The sequence below is a fragment of the Diadema antillarum genome, unplaced genomic scaffold (genome assembly GCF_040938485.1).
Source record: "Diadema antillarum isolate AM-2024a unplaced genomic scaffold, OU_Dant_1.0 seq00000226_RagTag, whole genome shotgun sequence".
In the NCBI taxonomy this organism is placed as follows: Eukaryota; Metazoa; Echinodermata; class Echinoidea; order Diadematoida; family Diadematidae; genus Diadema; species Diadema antillarum.
In genome coordinates this window covers 722,073-743,331 of record NW_027271278.1, presented here as the reverse complement: position 1 = coordinate 743,331, position 21,259 = coordinate 722,073, and the positions used below count along the sequence as shown (strand labels likewise).

Genomic DNA, 21,259 nt, shown 5'->3' with positions numbered 1-21,259 from the left:
TTCAGTCATTATAATGTCTTCAAGGCACTAACTTTAGGGCACTTTATCTTTTTTGTTCGACAGAAGAAGATTTAAAAATCCAGAGTTTAGGGACTCTGAGGCTTCAACCCCCACCCCCCTTCGACCGGGGGGGGGGGGGTTTACTTGGGGGCTAATTTCAACTTATAAAGATCATATCACCGTAAAGAGGCTATCTGACAAGTTTGGTGAAAATCTGTCGTAGACTTTTCAAGAAGATACTGAAAATGTAGAAAATCCCTCTCCTCCCCATCACCCCAACCCCCCCCCCCCCCCCCCCCCGCGATCCGGGCACCCCTGAATCCGTCGTAATCAAACGTGCAATTTCAGTCATTAATGTCTTCATAGCACTAGTTTAGGGACTCTGAGGCTTCAATTTGAAGCCTCCTCCCTACTTATGGCCGGTACCGGTGCCCATGCATCCCTGGATCTGCCATTAAATTTGAACTACTGTCATCAATGTCTTTATAGAACCAATTAACCTAGCTCATTCATATTTGGTTAGAGAATATAAGAAGAATTTCGATAAAACCGTGGGACTTTGAGGCCCCCCTCCCCTTTTTTCGGGGGGGGGGGGGTGGCTACATAAACAAATCGAGATCCCATTGCCATAATCGTGCTACCTGCCACTTTTGTTGAAAATCTGTCAAGGATTTCATTAAGAAAATATAAATGGTGGAAGTTCATGGGCAGTTTTGATATGGAGTGTATCTACTATCTTTATACACAATATCGCTAAAGTATATGATTTGCACATTTCCCGTTGATGAAATTTGCACATTTCCCGGCGAGACGTTTGCACATCCCGGCGTTTGCACATTTCCCGGCTCCACACACACACCCCTGGATATGGGCCTGCTGTTCTACTCTCCAACGCGCGCACGCTTTATGTAATACAGTCGGTAGCTCAATTCTTTAGCGCTCACGTGCGTGCGTAAACTGTGCGTGTACGTACGTGTACAGCATGCAGGAGAGCTACGTGTATCAGGCATCAGATGAAATTTTAGTCTAATGTTTGTGGAGAGTAGCTCATTTCTTTACAAAACGGATCCTGCTCCAATAGCAATATGGCTGCGCTTATGCTGAAGAGAGTTAGCAGGCAAATTCTACACGTCAGACGTCCACTCTTGGCAAGATTTAGCTCGAGTTTGCTGATTGAAGATCCCAAGTATGGATGGTTGAAGGAGCTAGGTCTGTCATCGGACAACGACGGGGCGTACACGGGAACGCAGTGGGGCGGTAGTGGAGAGGTACGTGATACACTAAAAGGCCTGCCCTGTCACAATTTTTGTGTTTTGCGTAGTCTGCAGAGCTGACGTTAGTCGTAGGCCAGCTGCAGCACAAGCAGGTAGGCCTACTGTCAATCATACCTTGCACCGTATTCAAATTATATTTTCCCTTTTCTCCGCTAAATTTGCCTTCTTAGTTCCGTGTCTATGACTCTGTTGCTACATCAATTTGTATACGCTGGCTCGCTGCCCTAGCTCTCGCTGTAACTACTATACACACAACACAGCCACAGGCGTCAATCTGACCGATTGGGCTAATGAATCTACCCGTATAATAGGGAGCTTTAGATTTTAGACGCGCGGATGTTCAAAGGAAAAGGCAAAAATCATGTTCTGAGCTAGACAGAAAGATCCGTCTGTCCGGAGGACTCTTATATATTTTGTCATTAACGCTGTCCTCCGTAGACAGACGGAAGGTTGCAGTACCCATTGCTGTGTGGATGTTCTTAACCACTGTCTCTATGGAAAATTGGGTGAGGTACCTCACCCTTCTCGATTGCGTCTAATTCACGGCCCTAGGTCGGCAAATTTAAGCTTGCATGGTGAAATTATTTTCTTAAGAATACGTTACACTCACCAGATTAATGAATAATCCAACATTTCAGGAGAATTTTCAACGTAAAACACAGCCTGTCGCGTCGTCACATTCAAACTGCAGAAACATACACTATGAATCTATTAGCCAATCACATGCGAGGTAGTTTCTACGTGTTTGTGTTACTAAAACACGTACCTCGCATGTGATTGGCTTAGCAATTGTTACAGATTCAAAATGGCGACTTACTGCTCGCGAACGGCGATGTTGCGATATCGATAAAATTTCTGCATTATAACCGAGGTTATGTGAGTATTTCGATTGCACAATGTGAGAAATTTATCCCAAATATTGCTGCATAATGTGTCATGTCATACTTGTTTGAATGTAAAAAAGCTGTCTGAAATTTGGTTTATCGTAACGTTTGATCTGTGCGCGACTGCTCCACACAGGAGCCGCAATCATTGACTTCGGTCTGTATACGGAGGGGATCCGTGAAGCCAGACACAGTCTCCGCGGAACATTCCCCGACAGACAGATACAGACCGATCTTTCGGTCAAGTTCTGAGCGTGCGCAGTAGCGCGCGCGTAAAGTCAGTCTATTTTTAGCTTGCGTCGCCTGAGTTTTTCACTACACGTAAAATTTACTGGGCTGTTTTCACGTCCGCACAGTTTGCGAGGTAGAGAGCTTCTTCATGCACTGATCATATGGGGGCGCTGTTATGTTCTACGGATAGTCCAGATTACAAATCAGTCATTTTAGGAGGCAAATCTTGAGAACAATAGGCAGCATGGTTACTGCTATTTATTGTGTTGATGAACTGCAGCATAACTCATGATGCTCATGAGCGCATGAAATATAACACCAATGAACCTAATGGTATCATGCTGCAACCCCCTTTCTTTCTAAAAAAAAAGGAATGTTCATTCTGACAACACTTGCTAAAGTGTGGCTATGCTTTCCAAACAGACATATTGTGACATAAACCTTGATTCAAAATACGTTTGAAATACGTTTCCTGTCATCTTATGTATTGACTACTTTTGTATTCTTATCCGAAATTAATTAACACTGAGCATACCCATACAGTGCATACATCATCTGATACCATCTTATCCTTAAAAGAAAACAACAACCTATATTCATCATACGCTGCACACTTCTTGCTGTTCACTAACTACTTCTTAACACTATTTCATCTACTTTGATGTTAAGGTATTATATACATTTCACGCAGAGTCACGGTATCTTTCTGGTTTGTGAACTTGGCGTCCATACCGTGTAATGTACTGAGTGTTGGTGTCTGTGTTGTCCTCGTGTTTTGGTTTGTCTGCATTTGTGTTTTGCCTATGAGAAGTGCTATACTCATACTTGTCTGCGTCTGAGTATGGTTGGGGTTGTTTGTAGGTCTCTCGAGTTTGACGGATATGTCGTCAGTTTCTGCGGAGGACGTGACCACTATGGGTATCTACATCATATGATCTAGGCTCAGACCGCTTGTGGACGATGCGGCCTTCTTCCCACTTCCCGGTTTCTTGGTTCTGAACACGGACACTTTGTCCCGTGGAAAGTGGAGGGAGTGGTTTGGTATTTTTGTCAAAGTCTGCTTTCTGCCTCTCCTGTCTCTCCATCAAGCGTTGTTTCACTTCATCTCTCCTGGGGTCCTGATTACGAATGTGGACGGGTAAGTTTGTACGAATTTTTCTGCCAAACATCAGCTCAGCAGGTGATGGTAGGTGTGCATCTATTAGGGTTGCTCTAAGGCACTGGAGGGCTATGTTTGGGTCCACATGCCCGTCCTTTGCCTTTTTCATGGCAGCTTTCACAGTCTGTACCTGGCGTTCTATGTACCCGTTGGATTGGGGGTACCTAGGGCTTGACGTCACATGAATAAAGCTCCATTCATGCTTAAACGTCTGGAACTGTGCGCTGCTAAACTGAGGGCCGTTGTCGCTAACGAGCTTTTCAGGGGTTCCTTGTTCCGAGAACACCTCTTTCAGGGCATTGATGACAGCTGTGCTTGTTGGATGGTTTGGCATCTTCCGTACTACAGGGTACTTGGAGTACATGTCTGCTATCAGCAGGTATTCTGTTCCTTCAAGCATGAAGATGTCGGTTGCAACAACTTGCCAAGGCCTTGACGGTATCTCCTGAGGCCTGAGGGGTTCAGCTGGTTGTGCGTTGCCGTATTTCTGGCAGATCGGACACTTGCCAACTAGTTCTTCGATGTCCTTGTTGATTCCATTCCAGAAAATGCAGGATTTTGCCCGCAGCTGACACTTGGTGACTCCTTGATGGGCCTCGTGTATTTTGGTCAGGTATTCTGCTCTCAATCCTGCCGGGATGATCAATCTCGATCCCTTGAGTAGTACACCATTTTCGACGGATAATTCGTCTCTATATGGCCAGTACTTTCGAAGGTTCTGACTCAATTCACGTCTTTCATCAGGCCATCCTTGGATGATTTCGTCTCGGAGAGCACAAAGCTCTGGATCTTGCGATGTGGCTTGACGTATCTCTGTCAACTTCTGGTCTGAGAACATAACAAAGTTGACCTGGAGTGGCTCTTCTGTTCTTTCGTCTGGAAGTGGATGTACTCTGGACATAGCGTCAGAGAGGAGCATGTCCTTGCCTGGCTTGTACCTGACTACCATATCGTATCCTTGCAGTCGGAGGAGTAATCTCTGCAGCCTTGGGGGTGCTGCTCCGAGATTCTTCAGTGTTATCATCTCAAGAGGTTTATGGTCGGAAAGAACGGTGAAACGTCTTCCACATATGTAGCTGTGAAACTTTTCACAAGCGTAGACCACCGCCAACATCTCTCTTTCTATGTTTGCATAGCGTTGTTCTGTGTCTGTCAGTGACTTGGATGCAAATGCTATAGGTCGGCCTTGCTGCGTGAGTGCTGCTCCAAGACCTCTTGAAGAAGCATCGACCTCGAGCACTACTTCCTTCGTTGGGTCGAAGTATGCTAAGGTGACATCTTGGCATATTGCAGCCTTGGTCTTCTCGAATACCATCTGGTGCGAAGGTGACCATGCAAATGTTGTGTCCTTCTTTAGCAGGTCTCGTAGCGGTGCTGTCAAACTTGACAGGTTAGGAATGAAGGGCGACATGTAGGTCACTATTCCTAGGAACTCTTGTAGCTCTCGCTGAGATGTAGGAGCTTGGATAGCTTGAACTGCTTCTACTCTCTGAGGGTCGGGGTGAGCGCCGTGTTTGTCGAACACTAAGCCGTAGAAGCGAATGCTCTCCTGCTTGATCCTACACTTGTTCCAGTTGAACACAAGTCCATGTTTACTGGCGACTCGCATCAAGTTGTGTAGGTTGGCATCATGCTCTTCTACAGTTTTTCCTACCACAGCAATGTCATCTGCCATGCAGATTACTCCTGAGCACCCTTCTAGGATTTGGTTCATCTTCGTCTGGAATACATCCTGGGATGTGCAGAGTCCAAAAGGGAGTCTCTTGAACCGATATCTCCCAAAGGGGCTGTTGAACGTTGTGAGTCGGCTTGATTCTTCGTCAAGTTTGACTGACCAATACCCATGTTTAGCATCCAAGGTGGAGAACACTGTTGCTCCTTCGAACCTATGTCTGGTTTCATCGATGGTTGGCATTGAGGTGTGGCTTCTCTTTATTGCCTTGTTCAAATCTCTTGGATCCAGACAAATCCGCCACTTTCCGTTAGGCTTTTGGACATACACGAGACTTGACACCCAATCGGTCGGTTCCTGTACCTGTGTAATCACGCCTAGCTCAACCATCTGGTCAATCTCAGTCTGGATGTCGTCTTTGATGTTAATGGGGCACCGTCTCGGAGGGTGGATGACTGGGGGTGCCTCCTTATCGATGACTATGTGATGCTCGCCTTTGAAGTTACCGATTCCTTCAAACCGGTCTGGGTACAAACTTCTCAAGTGCTCCTCGTTCTGGATGGGACAACTCAGCTGTTGCTCCATTCCACAGTTTATGATTATAAGTTGGAGCTCAGTACACAAGGGCAAGCCAAGGATTGCAGGGCCGTCAGTGTCGACAACGTAAAAGTCGGAAGCTGCTTCCCGATCTCTGTACCGACAGTTCATCGTGTGTACACCTAGATGAGGGATAACATTCTTGTTATATCCGGTGATAATGGTCTGACACTTTTTCAGTGTGTCCTTGACTGGGTTCCCTTTTGCGTCGATGTTGTTTGGGTGCATCTGTCTGTATATTCGTAGGGGTAAAATGTTGCCTTGGGCTCCGGTGTCTGCCTTAGCCTTCAATGTCCCCCTTTCTGTTTCCGAGATCCACCTTGATCTCAGCAAACATTTCATTGTTCTTGACATAGTCGATAGTGATGGTCTCAAACTTCAGGTTTTCAAAACTCGTCAACAGGTGCTGTTTTCCTCTTGCAGTTCGTGCACTGCATTCTTGTGAGCTTTACTTGTGTAGGAGCCTCCTCTCTTGGCTTTCTGCTTTTGTCCACTTTGCTTCGATCTGCAACAGGCTTCCCAGTGATTGAGTTTGCCGCAGCGTTTGCATTTGGTTTCCATATGCTGGACACTTCCTCGGTGGATGTGACAGTCCACAAAAATGGCACTTCTTTTTTTCTGGTGTCGGTCCATTTTGTCTTTGGAAGTGGCCTTTTTTCCTCACGACATCAAGGTTGAGAGATTTCTCATTCAGTGACTTCATATCCAAACGAGTAGCTTCCTGAGTTTCTTGCAACGTCAAGAGCTGCATCTAGTGTGAGCGTATCATCTTTGCCCCAGTAGTATCTCTTTGTACTTTCCTGTTGCTTGCCCCAATGATGAGTTGCTCAATCAATCTATCGTCAATTTTCCCCTTCCTTGAACTGACATCTCTGTGCCAATGTGCGACATCTAGCCAGAAAATTGTCAATGCTTTCATCTGGCTCCTGTTTCAGCTTCTGCAACTGGAATCTGGCCAACCGGAAGTTGCTCTTTGGTTCGAAATGCTTTGAGAATGCCTCAAAACAGCTCGTTCGGTTTTTTTTCATTTCTTTGCTCCATGACTTGTAGATTCCGATACCTTCTTGTCCAAGCCAGAGAAGGATGTATGTGATTTTCTCTTGGTCTGTCTTTTTGTTCAAGGGTCCTTGAAATATCAGCTCGCAGTAATGTCTGAAAACTGCGAAACGCGTTTGGGAGGATCTTTTTGTCTCCCAATCCATGGAGGGTGGTGTGATACCTGACATTTCTCCCGTACTGAATGTGCGCGTGTGTGTGTGTATACAGTTTTAGCAATCACTGCAATATGTGCATGCAATTCAAGTGTTTACAATTCTTAGCTACACATACATAACAAGCAATTATCACTGTGTAATCTCTGTACACTATCACTGTAACACAAAGGAGTAAGACCACTGTCTTATCCTAATTCAAGTATCGTGTGCGTTTACTACTCATACACAAAGGAGTAAGACTACTGTCTTATCCTTATTCAAATTTCGTGCAAGTCTACTAGTACTACTCATACACAAAGGAGTAAGACTACCGTCTTATCCTTATTCAAATTTCGTGCAAGTCTACTAGTACTACTCATACACAAAGGAGTAAGACTACCGTCTTATCGTGAATTCAAATTTTGTGGAAGTCTACTTTCTTTCATGCTGCAAAGCGTTCATTTAGTTCAAGCATTTATTTCCAGCTTTGTATTTTCTAGCGTCCGACTTGAGTGGCTATCGTTACCACTGCCAATGACTGGCAATGTACCTCAGAGCTTCTATGATCTAGGTCTACAAGGTGTGTCGTAAATCACTCTGGAGAGCGTCCTTTAAAATATTGACAAATTGCTTCCAATCTATCGAGTTATTCAATCACATTCCACGGAAATCTTACATTGAAATCATCAAATGGTCAGCGAGGCCAGCGATGTCGGTGATAACGTCTCTGTGTTTCACCCGTCGTCGCCCAACGGTTGATGGTACCGATCTCGGTCCGTCTCAGGTAGCGATGTAAAACGGCTGCGTGTACGCGTTTTTCCCGTCGTATACTCGCAGGCTCTGCTGGTCTCCGTCCGCTCCACTCAGCGCTGACATCAGGCAATTGCACGATGAGCAATGGCAAACTGGACCGAAGCATTTGTGTTGACCACAGTCAAATTCGCTATTCTGTGTTCCGTGAGCTGCGGAATCGTCGGTCAGCAGCGTGGAGAGCAGTCGGATGTATCGCTGACAGTCACAAGGGTTTGGTCTGGTCCGAGCCGAAAGTCAGTTCGGAGAAATCGTACGTGGAATTTACCCGTCTAAGGTGCTGCCTGTTGACTCGTAATCTTGCATAGGCCTATAGCTAGGCCCGTTGTGTAGCGAGCGGAAACGATGTCACGTATGTACGCCAATGGGCAGTTCGTTTGCGCGTACGTGATCTACTGATGTTCATGTGTGTATCACTGATGTTCATGTGTGTATCAATCCGCGACTGGTCACAGTCAATCCCGTCTATGTCGCGTCGTCAGGCAAAGCTCCGCGTAGCTTTGGCTTCATGAACTCAGTCTTTTGCGTGTGACCAATATAGCACAGTTTTTCCCCGAGCGGCGGTCCGTCCGGTCCAACTAGGCCTGGCGCACAGCATAAAACTTTGTTGAAAATAACTCAGATAGACATGAACTTATCCGATTTCAGTCTTGTGGCGTCCATGCTTCCCGCTTGCCACCATGTTATGTTTCTACGGATAGTCCCAGATTACAAATCAGTCATTTTTAGGAGGCAAATCTTGAGAACAATAGGCAGCATGGTTTACTGCTATTTATTGTGTTGATGAACTGCAACATAACCCATGATGCTCATGAGCGCATGAAAATATAACACCAATGAACCTAATGGTATCATGCTACAGGCGCGATTTTATTTTTTTATACGTTGCGTCCCAGCGTAATCTAAAGCTACTTTTCCACACGAGGCAGGGAGAGGAGAACGTCCAGCGCAAGCGTCGGCTGAAAACGTCCGCGCGTCAAAATCTAAAGCTCCCTAATTATAACCCCGAGGCGTGTGCGCGCCGCTCCGTAACACAGTTTTCGGGCTGGTCGCGGTTAATGAATATACTGATCAGTGTGGCAGAGTAACTAGTATAAGTTAGTACCATTTTGCTAGATATCTAAGTTGTACTAAAATCTTGTTAGACCATTCAAACTAATTAATCAAGTTCCACCAATTCTGCAGAGGCATTGCCATTTATTACAGTCCAGGAAACCTGCTTATAGGGAGCTTCTTGATCCTGCTGCTCATGATCATCCTCATTCGTCATACTGTATACGCTATAATTTTCGCGTACATAAATTTTTCGCGAATTGCCGCTGTCACACATTTTCGCGAGAGGTTAAATTCGTGATTGGGGGACCAGAGAAAATATGAAGTGGCAAAGAAAGTGTGAATTTTCAACTTACTAGCAAATAAGAATGATACTAGTTATACACTGCATGAAAAATACTTTACCAAACTCTGCGAACTAGTAAGTTAGAATTCAATATTTTTGAAGTGGTTAAGTCCATCGCGCTAGATTTCTGACGAGTGGTCCCCTTGCGATAATGGATTGGCTCTCTACAGTATTCGTAAGTAGACGTGGACGTGCTATATGTACGTAAACAAGCTTAGCCAACATGGTCTGTTTTGGTAAGCTATGACATGGTAAACTAGTACTGAAATGTTTCGCATCATCAAGGCAAGGGATTCATTTTGGAAGGTAATATTTTCACGTGTTGTTGATTTCGCGAATAGCTCCCGACTCGCGAAATTCGCGAAAATAAAACCCCCGCGAAATATATAGCGTATACAGTAATATTCATATAATGCAAGTCTGAAGGCCAGAATCCCTCCTCCACATGAGCCATGCTCATGAGGCCCTCGCCCCAAGATGCTCATGATGCCTGCTGTTCACTTTTCATCCATTCACATCTGACATTGTCGCAGTTGGCACAGTAAATTTTTGGTTTCAACACACACACATGTCCACTCTCCATGATGAAAAGAAAAAAAATTTCTCATTGACTCTGTGCTTTTTAACAAAAATCGAGTTTTAATCAGCCGGTGTGCAGTGACTCACCAAAGTACAGGTGCAAGCGGATTTGCTAAATGCAGGGATGCTGCACATGTCAGCCTGATCCAACTTGAAATTTTCTGTGCTTTTTTTCTGTGGCTCTAACCTGTCCATGCAAGAATCGGCCCCATATGAAACTGAAGAGTGAAGGCTAACATCATTTTACAAATATAAATAAAAAAATAAAATCAGAACTAACCATTGTAGTAACCTGATCTTGTGCATGTTCCAAATTGTTATTCCACACTGATAGAGTACACACTAGGTGCGCAATCCCACAGCTTTGCATGGCTTGCGTGCTGTCTGCACTGGATGCCATGGATGCTTGCACAAAAACAGCACCCAAAGAGGCTAGTAGATGGCGGAATTCACAATTGACAAATTGGCGGAATTCACAACTGACAAATTCCAGTACCCACCTACATGTACATGTACTCTCAGTTGTATGCAATACAACATTACAAGTACAAGCACATTTCTTGGCTGAGGAGAAAGATACAGGATACCATTGTCTGCTATGTGTTTGTATGATGGTGATGTATAATGAAGAATCTTTTGAAATGACTATTTTGACTTTAGCATTCTGTGTTTTGAGATGGTGACCTAGTTGTTGTTGTTGTTGGTGCTTAAAGGTGCCTCATTCAATACTGAATATATTTACGCCTTATCTTATGTAAAAAGAAATTCACACTCAAATATTTTTTTTTTTCAAAGATGGAAAAAATAAATATTCCATTGTTTAACATCTAAAATAATGATTGTGATAGTAATTTGGAACGGGGAGCAATCTGCACGCATGTAAAGTTGAGATAGAGAAGAGCACCTCGTACAAGGCTCGCAAAATCTAGTCAGTCCTGCTCGGTAATGTTGAGCAGGCTTCTTGGTCGATCACGCATGGCCTAGACCACTCATTTGCAAAGAGGGCGCTCCACCCAACACATTATTTTGTGAGGCAGTTTCCTGATTGTGTATCGTGATACACCAGAACAAAACTACAGGCTACTATAATTCTAAACACATAATACAAACAGACAAGCCCAATAGTGGGTAAGTGCAGTGCAATGCAGTGCATCACCATACAATTCTTCTATCTTCCCACTAGATAGAAATAAGAGAATAAAGGAGAGGGAGAAGAGGAGGAGATGATGTGAGACTTTACACAGTCCCCGATAAGTATTTTTATATTTCTTTGGTGATAAAATCATATTCTGGCATATATGCCGTGGACTTCAAGAAGAATAAAGCACATTCCTGGCGGAGCTCATCATTTTTAAACAAATTTTGTAATGTGAGAACATTAGATATTATCTTTAAGCGTTTGCATAGAAGGATTTGTTCTTTGGAGTATTTTTTACAAAACAACCAGAACATGAGAGATGGTTTCTTAGGCCGACCTATGGCTCATTTGTTATGCCAGTTGCATTCAAAAAGCCATAGTTGTACTGCAAGTGACATGTTTCTTGTGTTGTTTGTCCTTTTTTTTTTTCCTGCTGCAGGTCATATCATCCATATGTCCAGCAAATGGAAAACCAATTGCCAGAGTCAGGCAGGTAAGAAATGTGGAGGTCTCCATGATGTACATTGTGCACTGAAAAAAAAAATAACTCAACATAAAATAGCTTGCCTACACTGTACAGGAATGTATGAAGTCTCATAGAACAGCAACAGCAAAAGAAGCATGATGTGTATTGAAAGGAACTCAATGTAAGAGAAACACACAAGATACACCACGTACAACAATTGTTAGTAGCCAATGATCCTGATGACTCTGTAGTTGCCACAATTAAAACAAGATAATCATGTAGTTTGTTTTATACATGTACATTCTATAGATTGTCAGTCAGTAAATGCTGGCACAGCACTGATTCTTTCTTCTTCTTTTTTTTTGACACAGCTTTACCATCATCAATGTAAACACCTGTTCTATACTGTCACCGTACTATAGCAACATCTGTCATTTCCATGTTGTAACTTTTATAGTTAAAAAGATAAGTGTGAGTGAAATTAGGCATAATTGGTTAAAGTGATGGAGAAACGAGTCCCTTAGTTCAAAGAGAGTTAAAGATAACTCCCACAAATACTTGGTCTCTTTAGATCAATTACTTGTGTCTTGAAGGGATTATACGAAGTGGCAGAGAGTGATTGGATGAGAAGATGGAGGTATTTGGGTTAACTGTGCACTGCAGTCAGATTGCTCTAATTTTGTTTGGGTTTTGTTTGGCCTTTTATCTCATCTGCCAGGCCTCAATGGAGGATTATGAGGTTGCCATCGCTGCTTCCCAGGAAGCTTACAGTGTGTGGTCTGAGGTGAGTTTTGACTTTTTCTGCATCATTTACAATGACAGATTTTGTTTCAGATTCACATATAGCTTAGAGAAGACAATAAAGAATGGAAAAAATGCAAAATTGACATTTTCACTTTTTGAAGGCATCCACTCGCCATGGCATCTTTTGGCAAATGACTACATGTATAATTCAACTTCAGCATCATACAATGTACATCACACCTGCTCACATACATGTATGCATGTAATTATAAAAATTGTGTAAGTTAATCAGCAATAACACTTTGCTTGCGTCGAAGCACTTTTTTTGTCCCGAGGACTTCAACTCAAGGGAACTTTAGTGTATGACTGTCATACACCAAACACTTATTACTGATCTTTAGATTGCGAATAGCACATAAATACATTACATGATTTGTGATTGATCTTGTACTGGTAATATTTATATCATTGGTAATATTCATTGTTTTTTTCTTAGTGTGCTCACAGTTACCTAGTATAACTGTACCTGGTATAAATGAATTGTCGGAGATGAAATGATTCACTGTTATGTAGTATTGCCAATGCATACTCTGTCATGGACTTTTTAAGACAATATATGCACTTTAAATAACATGTACTGGTATAAAGTAGTTTGTGTGCAACTTCATTTCACCAAGGCGAGAACAACACTACTCTGGAACTGATGAAACATTTTTTTTTTCCACATTATACATCACACACTATATGTGACCGGCGACAACGGTTTCAGGCAAAAGTCGGGAATTTTGAAAATTCATTTTTTCACTGAATCACATTGCCCATTTCCTAAGCTTTTCATTGATATAAAACACTTGTATTCCTTGGCACCATAAGTGGGCATAGAAAGAGAAATAAAATGCACTTTTTAAGTTGTTAGCCTGACAAAATTGCGAGAAAACAGGCTTTGAAGATTCACCTCTTTCTCAAAGACAATGTCCGAGCGGCGATGCGAGGGGGAGAATCACCCATCCGTACGATGGTGCCAATCGATGTTAAGCTCCGCCTCTAGCAACCACGTCACCTTCTGATTGGCTCACTGAGAGAGTCAAATTTCCCGGGCACCTTCCTCGGAGCTCAGCGTATGGAGCCGAAAAACAATGCATTTCCCTCGGGTTTGTTTACCAGTACGTCTTTCAAGATGGCGAATACGATAATTGCACGTATGGTGTACATGTACAATTTGTACATGTGTATGGTGCACGCCGCAATGGCATCCACATGCCATGACCGTGTGCATGTAACAGATTCATGAAGCGGTGGCGAATCCACACATTTACAAATCACGTTTTCATTGTGGTTGATTTGTCTTTATCATTGGCAACCCTTTTGAAGGCAGAAAATTGCTAGTGCTGGCAAGGGTCACGCTTCCTGTTTGTTTTGCTTTTACAAGACATGCATATGCTGCTTTGTTCGGTGGTGCTAATTAAGTTTAAAACAAACAAACATGACTCGTTAGTTTGGTGCGATCTTGACGTGTAGTATTTGAATATAATTGGTCACATGTGACCGCTCCTTTCCTCTCATCTACCTTCCATTGAGTCAGTCTGCTGTCATAATTTTTACTACATGTACAAGTAGACAAATTTGAGAATATTAAGTTTTCTTTTCATACGATTATGTCATGCTACACGATTTTTGTTTCACTTCCGTTGTCGAACATTGAGGTAGAATAGTTTGGATAGAAAGCCAAACGAAGAGCACGCACTACAGAGCGAGCGTATATAAGCCACTATAGCAAGAACAATGGAGCATGTAATCGTGCACGCGTGGACAAAGCATTCCCCAAACGCTGCAACTGGCGTCTCCGAAAGCTGAATTATGTAAATGTATGCGACGCACCAGCCAATCGCATGCGAGACCCTGCGCCGTAGCAACGCTGGGGATATTGGCGCGGCGTTCGAAAGAAGCTCGAAACTGACGAGTGCGATCCTACATAGGGTGCTTAAAATTCCATTTTCGATAGGAAAAACTTAGTCGTATGCTATGAAATTTAGTGCAGATGTAGAAAACATATCAAAGATTCGATTTCTGCAAAAAAAACCTAAATCGACGAAAATAATGTCAAAATCTTTGTAACCCGCCTAGGAGGGAATTTGCTCCTGCGACTTTTGCCTGAAACCGTTGTCGCGGGTCACATATGTGCATTTGAAATCATGAACTACATGTACATTGTATCTGTATTGTATACATGTAGATGTAGACAGTCATCCATGAGACCATGATGACTTGTCATTTACTGCATGGTATGATGCCAGCCTTGGTGAGTGATCCTATTTGATCTCTGCCCAGTGTTTATGATGCAAATGTCAGGCAAGTTCAGATTAAACTACGATATTGATGTACCACAATAAGTGTCGCAGACCCTCTGTCCCAATGCAATGGGCTTAAATTCTTTTATACGTGCATGTTATACCAAGTAGTGATACTCTTATCATATTGATGTTTACCGTGTATAAAGGATGAAATGTATTTATCACTGTTTCCAATTATTATTTCTGAATATTTAGAGTAAATCAATTCACATGGCATGTCGAGGACAATTTACATTGTACTTCAGTATGCCTATCTTCTTGTGTAGTGACAAGGATAGGCATGTTTGCTGAAATGTCTTAGACCATTTCTACCAGTTAACATGGATGTTGAATTACATTAGAAAGGTGGAACATCTTATCTTATTTTGCACATTTGAAACACAGAATTCATCATGTTTGTGTATTAAATTCCATTTATCAAAACATCTGTGGACTACCTTGTGTTGGTAGTGAACACTTGCAAGCATTGCTGCCCCATGATTCTTGTTATTCTGTAATCATCATACACTGACCCCTTGGAGAGAGAGAGAAATAGAAATATGATTTAAGTTTGTATATGGCAGTGTGCATGTGATAAGAATTTTATACTATGTCTCAAGTGTCTTTTACTGAGTAACTTATTTCACAGATAATTACTATTAACATGTTAAGAAAAATAGAAGGGTTACAACAAGGGACTGTTCAAATACACAAGTGCATTTTATCTCAGCCAAATTCGTATTAATGTGTTTGCCCTGTCATCTTTTACACAGACGGCAAAAAGAAACCAAAGTTTACCCCATATTAGCAAATTTACAGTGCTATAAACTTTGGTCAAATTGTCATGTGACAAGACACAAGTTGCTGATACAAGTGCATTTTTGATGAGCAGCAATCTAGTCAATGTCATACATTGTATCTTGCAGCTGAGATGCCAATGAACAGTAAAACAGAAAAGTAACAACCTGTCTTTGCCGTCCTTAGCCTAGTGATTAAAAAAATCTCAACAAAACTATCAGCCTTGATGGAGACTAGTAGTACAAAGTGTAGGTTTCGTATAATACCTTTGCCATCATGATCATGTTGTGATGCCAGAGAAAACGAGATCAGACTCAAAGAGATATTTGATGAAATATTGTTTGAGTACATATTGTAGGCTGCTGGCACAAGCAATATTCAAACATTCTTTTGAGATAGCTGTGCACTGACTACAATTTGTCCATCAAAAGACATGGTCATATTCTTAGGCAGTACTTCACATAAAATAAAAATAGATGCTGCAATGGAAATTTGCTACCAAATAAGAAGGAATCGTAATGAATGTAGGACTTGACACCATTGAAAGTTGGATTGAAATCACCAAATGAATGGATATCATTAACATGGTATCTTCTTAGCATCCGTAAATGGTTGCCATGGTAGCAATGCAGTGGCATCACCTCTTCCATTTTGCATGTGAACTCTCATACCAATGTCAGTTTGCTGACACACATACTCTCTAAACGACTCTGTATGATTTTTTGTTGAGAATGCATTACTTCCACACATTCCACAAGAGTCAGTTGCATGATTTCATTGCCTTTACAGGTATCAGATTTTGACAGTAAAAGCTGCAGAAGTGTTCCACACATTTCATTATGGCTGGCATCTGGTAAAAAGGGACAAAGGACATTAAAAAACCCCAAATAAAACATCACCAGATTAAAAGAAAAAGGGGTTAACTGAGGGAATACAATTTTTGAGAGACAAACAGATAATTGTTTTTGAATGGAATCTGTGTTTTTCTGGTACTGATAATATTTGTACTGTTTAAGTTTTTTTTTTATATACATCACATTTTTTATTGTTTGTTTGCTTGTTTGTTTGTCCTAGATGCCTGCCCCCAACAGAGGAGAGATTGTAAGGCAGATTGGAGAAGCACTCAGAAAGAAGAAGCAGGCTCTTGGCAATCTGGTATGTGTTAAATATATATGAGCACCACCCTACTACAGTGATACATACATTGAAACAATATATGATACCATGTGAATAGTTGGGCTGTCAATAGTTATGATTGCACACACATTGGATAGAGGGTAAAGTTAAGCTGTAAAAGTGTATTATATGTGTCCACTAGTCGGAAGTGATCATGATTTTGTGTTTTGAATTTTTATGTGAATTTAGTGTTTGTTTGTTTGTTTGTTTGTTTGTTTAATTCAAAGGGACTTGTACATCTGTAGCAATGTAGACTTTACGAAATTAAAAAACCCGTCTGTGAATATGTACAAAGTGCTAACTTGCGTGATACCCTTTATGTAAAGTGCTTCAAAAAAATAAACAGCCAAAATGAAATGATAGCAATGATGGCACTATTTTCAACCTTAGAAACTTGTACTTCATCTGTCTTAATCTTGTTCATTCTGTTGACAAACTGCACCCTCTCTTATCCCATCCAGATCAGTCTGGAAGTTGGCAAGATTGCATCAGAAGGTCTGGGTGAGGTGCAAGAGTTCATTGACATGCTCGACTTCTCTACTGGTCTCTCAAGGATGTTTTCTGGCAACGTTTTCCCTTCTGAGCGTCAGTACCTTCTGTTTATTTTTTTACTGTTGGAAAATATCCGTTAACAGATTTCTGCATGTTGTGAAGAATCGTGCAACCTGTCTCCATCTTGCCTTGATCATGATGCAATTATTTGAATATTAATTATTATTATTAATTAGATATTAAATATTAATAATATGTAAATTGTTCAAGTGTATACTTTGATTTTCAAGCTAGATTTGTTGAAATTTCCAGTCAAGTGTGAAGAGTGTTGTGAAATTTGAAGGTTTCCCTATGTATGCAACTACAGTGTTTTGACCTGCAAGTATAATACTTGAATGCTGTATCCCCTGCTTGCTGAACAGCATCTAAATGTAAACGCTGTTTTTCACTGAACTATTCATCTGGATTGTGGCTTTCTTACCATTTCCATAGAATATGTTTCCAAACTATAATGTGTAACAAATCATATGTGACCTGCTACAAGAAAGGGGTCAAAGATTGTGATTGGCCGATTCTCTGATAACTTGACATTATTTCCCTATTTCTCTGCTTTGATTTGATACAACACATGATTCCTAAAAGAAATCTTGTGAAGACATATTGAGGGTCTAGGGAAAGCATGTAGAGTGTTCCTTGAAATTATTGTTTCATTGAACGAGGATAATGTATTCATCTCCATTGACTTGTTTTGCCGCAGCTAAACCCCACTTTCCTATTATACACTATATGTCTTTATCTGCCAATTTCAATTTTCTGATTGAGCTCAGTATGTCCAGTTTTCACTCCCTTTGATATTTTTAGAACATAATAACCAAGAAGGATTAAATAAAGTTACAAGACAGTGTGTTGCTCAAAAACACAAACATAACACTTTGAATGCATCTAATGTCTTTTACTTTCTTCCATTTGTTCCGAAAAAGCTGCATCATTTGACAGCAAAGGAATGAAACTCTTCAGCCGCCCATAGATCTAATGCCACAAAATTTGGTATTCTCCCCTCCAAGCAAAAATCCTGTAATACTTGATTTGAATGGACTATCCAAGCGTGAGTGCATTACAGTATCTGTTGGGTACCATTGACACGAAAATAACTCTTCTCTTTCTCCCCCACACATTGTACACCCCTTCTTGCTAAGCATAATACCTAAACCCAGTTTGAAGGTCTGTGCAATTATGTTTACAACTGCAAAGATCCCTATTATTGGCCAGATGGGTGGACATATAATCTTATTTCAGTTTCCCAATTGTTGCTCTATCCATTGTAGTTTGCTTCACTGAGGGGCTTTACAAATTATAGGAGTCGCTTTGTGTAGTTGTATGACAGTGTAATCAGGATAATAAGGTGTTTGCTTACTACAGGAGACAATCAACAATGTAAGACACAAATATCTTGTTTGAAATGCTTTGGATTTGTTTTCGGTGGAATGTACAGATTGGTTTAAAAGATGCAAAAGGTTGCCTTACATAGCAAATGTTTTATGATGGGTGAAAGATTGATTGCGGTCAGATAATAGAATTTAAAAAATAAGAATGTATGTTTGTAAACCTTTTTGTTGCTCAACAAACCACATGTGTATCTAACTCCTTGCCTTTGTAACCCTCATTGCTAATTGTTTGTTAATCCTAGGCCCGGGTCATGCTCTGCTGGAGCAATGGAATCCACTGGGTCCTGTTGGCATTATCACAGCATTCAACTTTCCCAATGCTGTCTTTGGATGGAATGCATCACTTTCACTTGTCTGTGGAAACTCCATCATGTGGTAAATTTCCCAAATATGTTTTCATTGCTCCCAACATTTCGCTGTGGGAGGCACTATGTTGTTGAGTTGTCTGTCTGTAATCAATTCTGTGGATGACGAAACTTAAAGGCATTACAGTGTATTTACCATTTGCAGATAAAACACAAACCCAGCTTTAGTGCTTCAAAATAAATCTAAAATGTGAGTTGGAGGTAGAAACAACCAATGTAAAAATGGTAATCAATATTATCAGAGTGAAGTACTGTTAACCCGTTCCGTACGGGAACCTGGTGGCATGCGTATTAAGTCTATGGGCATTTCAGAATTCAGTATGGAACGGGTTAAATATACAGATTGTGAACAACAGTTATGCAATGTAATATAATTGTTTCTAGACTAAACTTCTACAGTTATGGTTTATTAAAAAATAAATAGTGATATCTCCTTTTATTTCAGGCTTCATTGCAAATTTTTTATATGGTCGGAAGTTTTGTGGTACAACTGTCCTACACGTGTATATGCATCAAATGTGACAACTCAAACGCTTCTAAAATCACTGCTCCAATGGTAAACAACACCTTGAAGAACTGTTTGAGCTATCTATAATGAATGTGGCATATGTATTGTATGAGTGAACAAAGCTGTGCCTATCAACTTGTGGGCACACATGCTCAAGCTCAAAGAGGACCACTGCATTTAGCTGTCATTAACCTGTAAATCATGGATTTCACTGGTGAGCAGAGAGTTAAGGTAATTAAACAGCTGATGCTGCCATGCTCTGTGATGTGCCAGTGTGGATGTGCAATGCATATTGTGGCACACAGAACACTGTGGAATGTATCACCATGGAGATGGGTGTGGTCTTATGTTCTGCCCAGAGTGAGTCTCCGCCTAGGAGGCTCCCTATAATATCCAGTGTCCCGAAAGATGCAGACAACAGTGACCAGGAGATGCTGGGCTTAAGAGAATGAGTTAATGAGATGTGAGGGTTGGGACATTGACATGACATCTGAACATGACAGTGTGGTGAAATATCAAAATTCGAACGAGATAAATAGTTGCGCAGAGACTATGACTCCGTTTACAGTGAAGGGCTGAGCAAAGCCCGGGCTGAGCCCAGGCTGAGCCCGGCCTCAAGTGCAGTACTCTGCCCCGCAATTCTGTCCGTTTACAGTGGAGGGCTCAGCCCGGGCTTTTAATTTAAACCTTTCAATATTTTGTCGTAGTGGCGCTCTGCTTGTAAACAAACGACTATTATTGGGAGCGCGACAGTCGCTATTTGGTACCACTTTTGGCCCAGTTTGCGTTTACAATGAGAAAAGGCCAGGCTGAGCCCGGGCTGAACCCAGGCCGAGACTACCTCCAGAGCTTGGCCAAATGCGCAGCCGTTTCTGGTACTGTATTTGGCCTTTTGAGCGTTTACAGTGAAAGGAAGGCCAGGCTGAGCCGGCCTTTTCACTCACTGTAAACGGGGTCTTTGACACAAGCGCAATAACTACAGTGTCTTATGCATCATGTTTATATAATATTGGATGGCCTTGTGGTTAATACAAGGAAATATTGGAAGAGCTATGCACAAATATTGGACGAGTCGAAGACGAGTCCAATATTTTGCTTAGCGAGTCCAATATTTCCTTGCATTGGCCAAAATAGGACACCCAATATTATCATTATTATCCTGCAGAGGATTTTAGCAGAGAATATTTCCACTTACCCTTTCTGTCTCTGAGTGCTGTATGGTCTCCTACTGTACTTGATCCTGACATGGGGTATGGTACACTCTTCGGTGCAAGTTAATCCACTTCATTCCCAGATAAAACAGTGATCTATGTATTTTGATGTACATTCCAAAGGAAATGAAAGGGCTTTTTACACTTGTGTTTCTTGACCCCGGACTTTCTCTGACCCAGGACTATCGTTAGTCCCGTACCAATTTTTTCAGCTTTTTACACTCGCCAATTAGTCCCGTTCTATCTCTTGTCCGGGGCTAAGGAGAAAACTGACCTTTTTACACTCGTATTTCTTAGCCCCGGACTTTCCAAACCACATGAATATTCATAATTACGCTGTGTACTGTACACGTACACGCACGCACCGGCAGCACTTGATTACCTCGTTTCTGATTGGTCAGTGAGGGTCGGACTTCGTCTCCGTCGCTTAGCCCAGGATTATTTTTTCGTTCTGTTTACACTCACTTGCTTGGCACCGCAATTGCGGTGCTAACCCCTGCTATTTTGCAGGGCCAGATAGTACCGTACTATCGGTGGGGCTAGCCCACTTTGGCAAAAACGAGTGTAAACAGAAAGTGGGCTAAGGATAGTCCCGTACCAACGGTGGGGCTAAGGCCCCCCCCCCCCCCCCCCCCTTAGCCCCACCGTTGGTCCGGGGCTAAGCAAAAATTTACAAGTGTAAAAAGCCCTTTAGATCAACGTCGAACTAGGCCAAAACAAATCTTCTGTTCTTGAAACAAGTCTAGTAACACCATATCAACACAGAATTAAAAAAAAACCCCGATATT

General features: G+C 41.8%; 1 protein-coding gene across 1 annotated transcript in view; it reads left to right on the top strand.

Annotated features, from left to right (window-relative positions):
- The first annotated feature begins 1,002 nt into the window (after positions 1-1,002).
- The window catches only part of LOC139729225 (alpha-aminoadipic semialdehyde dehydrogenase-like), a 52,084-nt gene continuing 31,827 nt past the window's right edge, over positions 1,003-21,259 (top strand). Inside the window, exons 1-6 of the mRNA XM_071640158.1 lie at positions 1,003-1,268; positions 11,376-11,429; positions 12,121-12,186; positions 16,349-16,429; positions 16,912-17,035; positions 18,630-18,762. Of these exons, the coding sequence (XP_071496259.1) occupies positions 1,086-1,268; positions 11,376-11,429; positions 12,121-12,186; positions 16,349-16,429; positions 16,912-17,035; positions 18,630-18,762 (641 nt within the window). The 5' untranslated portion in view covers positions 1,003-1,085. The remainder of the gene's footprint in view (positions 1,269-11,375; positions 11,430-12,120; positions 12,187-16,348; positions 16,430-16,911; positions 17,036-18,629; positions 18,763-21,259) is intronic.